Here is a 9,654-nt window from a genome sequence, read left to right on the forward strand (position 1 = left end):
GCATCTATTGAAAGATATGCGCCAAAGTGACTTTGAAGGTGATTAACTCTGTTATCACTGATACTGTAATTCAAGAAAAAGAGAGACAGACAATTCTGGGCTTCCTGATTTCTTTTACACTCCCATAAAGAATGGTTTTATTGCCTGTGAGAATATAGGGTAATACAGATGTATTGCTAAATAATTTGGTCATATGACAAATTGATTAAATTGTGTCTATAAAGTACCATATTTTAGGAGTAGCTAAATACATGACAACATGAATACTGATTCCATCATAAACTGTATATTCTTGGAGTAACCCTTGCTATCCATATCCAGGACATCAATCATCTGTGTAGTCCTGGCTTGCTGGGATCTCACTATGTAGCACATGCTGACTGGAACTTGCAAAATCCACCTGTGCCTGTGAGTTGTGGGATTTTAGCAGTGTGACACCACACCTGATAAGAGAACCTGGGGGTATGTGTGACGAGTTAGAAATTGTTTTTTGTTCATAAAAATACATTATTTTCAAAGGGGACTTTAAAAGGAAGGTCAATATAAAGAGTGAATAGACTTAGCAAATTATGAAAAACAAGAACAAATAACATCAAAATAGTAAAGCCAAAGCCAAAGCAAACAAAAGAAAAATCAAAAACAAGACCCAACCTAACTACAGCATTTGCTCACTGCAGATTGAGCAGCACAGACCTAGAGCCTGTGTCTGACTTGGACATAAGGTATCAAGGCCATCACTGATTGTAACATCCTTTTCAACATTACTGTAACCATGCCTCTTTGGGTTTTGGGGGGTTTTTTGTTTTTGTTGTTGTTGTTGTTGTTTTGGTTTTTTGGGGTTTTTTTTTGTTTTTTTGTTTTTTTGTTTTTTTGTTTTTTTTTGTGTGTGTGTGTGTGTGTGTGTGTGTGTGTGTGCCATGCTCTCCCCAGGCTGTAGAGGAAACAGGTTATAGGCTTTGGCTCTAAGTCTTTGGAATTCACTTGGCTTATCACCACTAAAGCATCCTTGATGGTTCATCAGGACGAGCACAACTTTACACTCCAGACTCCTCCTGGATGCCCAGCAGCTCTGGATGTGCTTTAACACTTTTCTGAAGCCCAGCCCTGTGCATCCGCAGCAAGAGTCAAATCCCAAACATCTCCATGTGCAAACACACCTTCCAGGTCTACCTGAGCCAAGACATTTCCTTTTCAGCTCAAAAATCCCCACTCCTAAGGAGATAAATGTCTGAAAGTTAGTCTTCCTGATGTGCACCAATACTTTGTAGCATACACTTTCTAGAGCCTGAGGCTCTCTGGTGCTTTATCCCTGAACCCCACGGTTTCTACTTTACTAAGGCATCCTGCTCATAGCCACGCATGTCTGGATACAGTGTTGCTTCCCCAGCTCTGAACTGACTGCTGAGCCTCATGAGCTTAATGCTTTGTCCATTCACCAACTGCATTTTTGTTCATAGTAACTCATGCTTTTCTTCACACTCCCTCCTGTTCCATGAACATACACCTTCAAAGATAGCATCAGGTCCTCTTTCTCAAACATGTTTATTGTCCACACCCTTAACCCTCAAAATTACACCATCTGCAGTCAACATGGGTTAAGACAAACTTCCTATACCATTATGGTTCTCTCTGCTGGGAGTCAGAGTGGCATGATGAATAATTTGTGGAGTCTTCAGGGTCTATTTTCTCCAAAAATTTAGAAAGCGAATTGTCCTAAAACTCAAGCCTGATACATTTATCACCTGAGGGTCACACCTGAGTCTTTTTTTTTTTTCATGCCTGAATCTCTGATATCATCTTCAGGCACAACACTGGCAGCAAGCTCAGCCAGGATCCCTGCCCGTCTTGTTTACTATTATTAGAGTTGCTGACTGTCACATGACCCACACGTGATTCCCATATATCTTTTCTTTATACTCAGAAAGATCTCATCATAAATCAGGGGCTGGAAGTGGACATCTCTGCACTGGATATATGGTGCTCTGTTGACTCTGGATAATTTTTGTGTGGCACATTCATAACACATGCCTTTCAGCTGATGTTCACATGGTATGAACACCCAACACAGCTCTTGACCAACAGAACATTATATGAATTTTCCCAGCCAAATGACTGATAGCCCCTCCAAGTGATAAGCCCTTGGCTTATTTATAGAGCACACTTTGAGACACTAAGGGATGCTTTCTGATGAGTGATGACCCTCTGTTGATGTAATATACACAGACTTGACTAGCTGACCTGAGAAGAAGAATAAATTCTACAGCAGGTTCTGATGGCTGTGGTTCCTATCTGCTAAGAAATCCTGGGGCAATTCTCTAAGCATAGCAAATGGCTTCTATGACTGTATCCTTAATCCAAAACCCACACTATATCAAAGCCTGTCGCTTCTTCCTGAAAGTGCTTTCAAACACTTGTTCTTGAGGAAGGTGAGCTTTCCTCCTTTACATTCATCTGAACGTGGCTTCTCGGTAGTACTGAATTGCTTATATTGATGAATACAGGGATTTTGAGGAAGGAATGAGAAATCCATGGGCAGTTTATGAAAAGTATAGCTCAACTCAACATGGGAAGTCAATCAAGCTAAGGGAACTGTGGCTTTAGAAGGGGGGGTGCTAAATGTCTTTCCACATATTCCAAGAGAGGATCCTGGAAAGGGAACCTGGGATTCTAGTTCATTTAGGGAGAAATAATTAGCAGGGCTGCAAATGATGTTCTCCATGACATCATCAATCCCTTCCCTGGGCATTCCACTGTATCCTGGGGAGCTCATGGCATTCCATGATGTCACCAGTGTTGTAGCAACACCAACTGCCCTTAGAGCATTCCTTCAGTGCCTTTAGGATATACCATTAAACATGTTGTCAAGACTAAGGCGTCTACTTGGGAAAGAAAGTGGAGAACGTCCAGAGACCAGAGAGGGGCAGAAGGAAGTGGCCATGCAGTCTCAGGGTAAAGCAGGATGAAAAGAAATGTTTTTGGCATAGGCACAGTGAGTGCTGGGTAGGAGATGGGGAGCTTCCTGGAAGACGTGGGTTGATTTGAGCCTTTCTGTACTGCTGGAGCCTCTGAGAAGCAAATGGACTTCCCTGCTTATTATAATTCATGAAATTTCAAAGACTCCTGAGCATTAGTTTGTCCATACCACTGAGCCAGGACTGGCCAGGTCGAGAATGGTGTTCTGGGAATGCCTACATTTTACTTTTACTGGTGTTTCGGGTATAATGTGGGGACAGGAGACAAGCAGGAGGCAGGGAGGGACTAATGTGTCCCCAGCTCAGGGCAGACATCACTGCACTTCTCCCCAGTGGTTTTCCTTAGGTGAGGTGGCTGTCTGACACTAGTCACAGGGAGAGAAAAGTGCCTCTGGCCAAGACATTGTGTCCTTGTGGTGTAGAGCAGGACACTTCTGTCCACCTCTCCCTGACAGTGGCATCCTTAGAGTTCAGCAGTTGAGGATGGCAGGCAGTTCTCTAGCATAGGCAAACAACTGTTAGAGGCAAGGGACAAGGGCAGATTGGCTCCTTTGTTCCAGCTGCAATGTCCTGGGCTGCCAGTGGGGTGACTTTGTGACTTTTTTGGCCATGGTGTATCGCCGAATGACTTCTCAATCCACAACCATGGGCTTGTATGACCAAGTCTCCTCACAGCACCTGAATGCTTCTGACTTTGCCAGATCATGTTGCATCTAGAGCCACTGTGATTAAGCCTGATGAGGTGGTCTTTGTGTTCTCCTGAAGCATGTGTGGTGAGGAGGAATCCCCTGATAGCTACATAGCCACATCTCTACATAGTTAGGGGAGAGCTGAGATCCACAGATGGGGTATATTAACCCGGCTTAAAATATTTGGTGTCCCTAGGTTCCAGACATGATTTTTCCCTTTGGCCCACAGGGTGGTCTGTACATCCTCTATGCCTTGTCACCAAGCAATTTCACTTGTGTTCATCTTCCCATAGAGGCTGCAACAGAGCTATCAACCCATCCAGCGCTCCTCACTAAGAAACAAGTGAAGAAGGAAATGGAGAGGCTGAACAAGGAGCTGCAGCTGATGACCAACCAAAGGAATGAGTTGCGAGATCGCCTGCTCTTCATCACTGAGGGAAATGTGGAAAAGAGGTATCCATTGTTTCAACCTCTATAATGACTGTCTTGCCTCTGCAATGTCACCCTCATCTTCATTTTAAGGTCTTGGATTCTAGGAGCCTGATCCCTCAGAGTTTCACTTTGCCCAATCTCATGGCCCTAAATGCCTCTCACAGGAGAGGCAGAACCTGAAACCTGGGCAGGGAGTGAGATGGGGATACGATCTCATTGCTTGCTCCTAATGAGAACCAGAGTTGTAGTCTGAGTCATACAACTCTGGGATTGAGGCAGTAATGTGTGAGTTCCCAGCACACATGTGGAAAGGTCCAGACATGCGGTGGCTTGTGTGACAGACTAGCTGCTGTGAGTTTGTGGTGACTCCTTGTACTTGCCAGGCAGGTGATTGCATACTGGAAACTTCAGGGAGCACAGTTGTACAGGCCTTGTCACACTTTGTCCATCTCAGTGTGTGACTAGAATTCCTGAGGTAGTCACTATCCTTTTATTGTGCCTTACACTTTTAGATAATTCTGAGTCCTGCCTTTCTTCAGCGCTCTCTCTCTCTCTCTCTCTCTCTCTCTCTCTCTCTCTCTCTGTCTCTATCTCTTTCTCTCTCTACTCGACTCACATCCTCTCCTCGTGTGTGTGTGTGTGTGTGTGTGTGTGTGTGTGTGTGTGTGTGTGTTTACATACATTTGCATATTTGTGTGTTCCTCCAGACTCTGGGAGCTGGGTATCTGTGATGGGTCCTGAGGATTTGCCTGTCTCACACTTTCCAGGTGATGACAGTGGTGATATGAGGTCTGGGAGCCTCACTTTAAGCAGCACTGCTCTTGGCCTATGAGATCACCTTGGTTGGACACAGGAATTCCTTGGGGGAGTTTATGTAGCTGTCCTGATGTTGGGTTTCAACCCTAGAATTCTGTGCTCTGTCCAACTGTTCAGTAATAGTCACCCAGGATCTACAATCCTTGTTCTGAAACAAGAGAAACATCAGGACATGTTTTTGGTGGGCCAAGACCTGTAGCATAGACTCTTGGGAACATAGAAAGTTAGACTGACCTTCCAGGTCTCCTGAGTGAGCTCATGCAGAAATGCCACCCTCCATCTTAACACCCAACCTCTGCTCACCTGGGTCAGGATAACAAGTTAATTAAGCATCAAGAAGTCCCAGTATATAGGAGTCAAAATTTGGTGTTCACTGGGGTGTGGTAGACCATGACACCAGTCTGGGATCATGTGATCCTGCAGGCCTGTGTTCATAGAGTTCTTTGCTCCTGGGGCCAGGCCCTACTACAGGCCAAATCCTTCCTATGAAAAGCTGAAAATGGAGCATAATGAGGTCGTGGCAGAACTACAGAGCTTGCAGAGTAAGAACACCGAGGCTTCAGAGAAGTTAGATGACCTTGCCAAGGAGACAAGCTTCTATCGGTAAGTGCCTGTTTAGGAATGGACCCCAACAGCTGTGGAATGGCCATGTCTTCCTTTCTTTTTCTTGACTGGAGAGTCCACACTCTGGTCTATCCTTTCTTTGTCTTAGCAAGCATCTCTTTGACTTGTATCTCTTGCACTTAGTTTTACTAAGAGTGAAAGAGACAGTTAGCTCGTCCCATCACTGTCCTGGAGCCTCATGAGCCTCTAGGTAGAAAAGCAAGCTGGGTTGTGGTTGTGCATTCCCAGATGTCTAGAGGCAGATGTAGGTGGTTCTCTGATTTCAAAGGTAGCCTGGTCCACAGAATGATTTCCAGGACAGATATGACCAATACACAGAGAATCCCAGTCTCAGAAAATGAGAAAGAGAGAGAGAGAGAGAGAGAGAGAGAGAGAGAGAGAGAGAGAGAGAGAGAACAAAGAAGTGAGATTTTCATTGTGAGGGGAATGTCAGGCAGAGGCAGACATAAGCATCTGGAATCAGGCCCAGGCTTTATAGATCTGGTAGCTTTAGAAACTATAGATAGAATATACTCACCTGGGTCTCCTGTCCTCACTCAAAGCAAGTTTGCCCATGACAAGCTGTTTCCCCATTACCAGGGACAGTTAAGGGCATTTAGGGGAATCCTCCTTCTATTGAAGTGGCATGGATCCCTTTTGGCATTGGGGTTTCCTTTTTTTAAAATTAGATATTCCCTGATTTGGCCTTCTGAGTGTAGCTGTCATGGCTGTATTGAGCTCCTGGTTACACATTTCTGAGAACCTTTGGTCATTTGGGGTTGATGGTGCCTGGAGGCAGGGGTGGGAAAAGGAGACTCCAGGACCTTACTATACAGAGGGTCTTTCCAGTGGTCTGCACAGCCGGCTCCTGATGGAACAAACTAAGCTGAAGAAGAAAGTAGACATATTGAGGCAGGAGAACAAGAAACGGATGGAAGATTGGTTCCTGCTGAAGCACCACTTGAGGGAATGGAAATTGATCTGTAAGAATCAAGAGGAAAAGACCAGTGACCTCCAGACCCAGCAAAAGGTAAGGGCAGGTAGGCAGGTCAGGCTAGGTCAGGTACCAATTGTCCATTTGACTGCCTGTCTGCCCATCCACCCCCCTGTGCTTTCAGCCATCACCTTACTCAATAATGCTCCCATCCAGCCCTCCACCTCATGCCATCCCGGTATTCATTCAGTGTCCATGCACAAGTACTTCTGGGAAGTTAACCTCTTATGAAACTGAATTATTGGCAAACCATTCCTGCTGCTCTGCTTGAAGCTGCAGTCCAGGGAAGGAGATGTGTCAATAACATATCACACACCTACATGTCATTGTGAAGTTAGGATTCTATGCACAGAGCTTTGAGTGAATGAGTTCTGGATCCTGGGACTCATCTGTGTTCCAGGGCACATGGAGATCACAAGCAGGAAGCAGTTTGCAAGGAGATCCATGTGCAAGTGTCAACTGAGTGCTTTCATAGTCAGTGATATGGGTGGCATGTGGCCTTCTCCTTTCTTCCTGCATCCCAATGTGCTCTCTTCCTTTACCCAGGACTTGGTTCACAGTGACAGAAGCCTCTGTAGCAACTTCTCAGGCCTGTTTTCTGTGAGTGGTCCAGGAGAGTTCTTCCATCTTGGAGAATACAATCTGGAGCTAATTTGCTTAACAAAAGGAGGCCTTTTGACAAGCTCGGGACAAGGGTTATGAGCATTGTGATTTCAGGGGGAAATTTTCTCGAGCCACCTCAATAGATTCTGGCCAAGATGAGCACACTCCCCACAGCAGCTTTAGTCCCCAAGGGATGATGGCTGAGTTGTGAGACTCCTCTGAAAGAGCTGTGTGCTTAATCTAACTCATCTGTTCATCTTTCATGGTGTTGTATTCTGGGTTCTCTCTCTCTCTCTCTCTCTCTCTCTCTCTCTCTCTCTCTCTCTCTATCTATCTATCTATCTCTCGCTCTGCCCCGTAAGCTCTTTTGGGTCACTTCACCTACCAGCCAGTTACTGGGATCTTTTCTATGTGTTTCATTTGTATGATAATGTGTGCATGCCACTAAAAACACAATCTTCTAATGAGCAGGAGTTCCAAAGATTGGAAGAAAGACTGCAGTTCCTGCAGAAGCAGAAGAGGATGCTTTCTGAGGAAAAGCACTTGGCAGAAAAGGTTCAGCATTACTTTGATGTCTACCAGATGAGGTAGGAGGCCAGGCTGTGGGGAGGAGGTGGTGCCAAATGGGTCAACTGTACTTGGGATCTCGGTCTTTTGTGGGCTTCCTCTCACATGCATGGCTCCCAATTACAACCAGGAAAGACAACATCAGAGCATTGTGATAGTGCAGTCAACAAGAGCTTGTGTCCAAGAAATAATATTTTTGATACGTAGTATGTCTGTCCCTTCTGAACTCTCTATGGTCTGAGCAAGATTTTCTTGAACTGTCAGAGATCTGCCTGCTTCAGCTCCCAAGTGATTGGGTTGAACGGTGTGTCCACCACGACTGGATGAAACTACATTTTCCTGAGGAGCATCCTCTGTAGAGCAGAGATTCCCTCCTTTGAACACTGCTCTCTGCAACATTTGCCCATTTCCTGTGCAAAGTGGTCTCTGGACAGAATAGGTTAAAAAACATTCCAGGATGAACACGGTCAGATTCCTCAGCTGCAGGGAAGATCAGAACCTTCTCAGGAGTGTTCTGTTACAGATTACCAAAGACAGTCAGGATGCAGATTCCCAGCACCAGTCCTAAGCAAATCACGTCTCTGTTTGGTCCCAGAGCCCAGGCAGGGCCAGTGCTCTCAGGCACACATCTGAGTAAAATCTGCTGTGGCATGAAAGGCTCTAACTTGCATGTTGCTTGTGGACTTGAAGGTGCCTCCTGGGCATGAGGACTGAGCTAGCCTCATGACCTTGTTCACAGGTCCAACTTGCAAGGCTGTTATGTCTATGTATAAAATGATGAGGTTCATCAGTAACTCATCGTGAATAACACCTGTGTCGCTCACATGCTGTTGACTATGTTACTAATATGTTGTTACTTTTACAAAATGATTTCCTGGACGGAAAGAGGAAGACCTACTCTTCCTAGTAGAAGAGAGAATATACACTACTTATTCTGACAGGTGTTTAGGGCTGACAAAAGTTCTAGGCCCAGCTACTCTGTGACTCTTATTCCTTGGGGGTAACAACAGTGACTTCAGTCAAAATATCAGTGTTGGCTGTCCAGCACAGTTGAGGTGGTGAGAGGCTGCTGCCTGTCAGCTGACAATGGCAGGTCCCCACCAGGACTGTGCCCTAACTGCCTTTCTCCCCTAGGTCAGAAAAACTCAAACATGAGCTGGAACAGGCCACAGCCCAGGATGAGAGCCTCCTTCAGAAGCAGCTGCTAACCCAGGAACCACCTGCTGATCCTGATTCTGAGCAAATACTGAAATCCGGGGATGCCCTTTCTTCCTCAGATTTTATTTCCTATGTGTGAAGAGGCCCCAGATATGCAGGGCTGCTTCTGGGTCCCTATTCCCTTTTAACTTTTAGTTTGGTTTTGCATTTTACTGTTTGGTTTATTATTTTCATGTTATTTGTTCTTGTTGCTTTTCGTAATTTACTAAGGCTATTCATTGTTTATTTTGACAGCCCTTTTAAAACCCCTTTTCAGATAAATGAATTTCTTATTAAGAAAAGAAGCAATTTCCAATTATTCTCACTTAAGACCAGCTTCTATAGTCATGATGGTATCATTCTCATATAACCCCAAAAGTCACAGGAACAGATGGATCTCAGCAAGTTCCAGACAGCTTGGGCCACATAGTGAGTTCCAAGCCATTCAGGACTACACAGGTGATTGGTGTCCTGGGCAAGTGTAGCATGACTTACTCCAAAGATATACACTTTATAAGATGGAATCAGTATCCATACTGTTCCCATGTTTCTTGTAATTAGCTACCCCTAAAATACAGTACTTTATAGACTTAATTCATGAATTTGTCAAGGGAATCAAATTATTGAGAAATGCACCTTTATTTCTCTATAGACTCAAGAAAGAAAATCATTTGTTAAGGTAGTATAAGAGGAATCAGGGAACCCAGAGTTCTCTTCCCCTCTTTTTGTTGCTATGCAGCACCAGTGACAACCAGAACACAGATGACCTTCCAAGTCACTT

General features: G+C 44.8%; 1 protein-coding gene across 1 annotated transcript; it reads left to right on the forward strand.

The window, feature by feature from the left end:
- The first annotated feature begins 3,007 nt into the window (after positions 1-3,007).
- LOC113832340 (disks large homolog 5-like) lies at positions 3,008-8,973 on the forward strand. The gene is made up of 5 exons (XM_035453081.1): positions 3,008-3,028; positions 3,891-4,114; positions 5,369-5,512; positions 6,362-6,560; positions 8,833-8,973. The coding sequence occupies exons 1-5, from the start codon at positions 3,008-3,010 to the stop codon at positions 8,971-8,973; spliced, it is 729 nt and encodes a 242-aa protein (XP_035308972.1).
- The last annotated feature ends 681 nt before the right edge of the window (positions 8,974-9,654 follow it).

Source organism: Cricetulus griseus (assembly GCF_003668045.3).
Source record: "Cricetulus griseus strain 17A/GY chromosome 1 unlocalized genomic scaffold, alternate assembly CriGri-PICRH-1.0 chr1_1, whole genome shotgun sequence".
Classification (NCBI taxonomy): Eukaryota; Metazoa; Chordata; class Mammalia; order Rodentia; family Cricetidae; genus Cricetulus; species Cricetulus griseus.

Coding starts and splice junctions, on each gene's coding strand:
- LOC113832340 (XM_035453081.1), top strand. CDS start 3,008: ATGGGGAGCTTCCTGGAAGAC. Junction 3,029..3,890: donor TGGGGAGCTTCCTGGAAGAC/GTGGGTTGATTT, acceptor TTTGGCCCACAG/GGTGGTCTGTACATCCTCTA. Junction 4,115..5,368: donor GAGGGAAATGTGGAAAAGAG/GTATCCATTGTT, acceptor TCCTGGGGCCAG/GCCCTACTACAGGCCAAATC.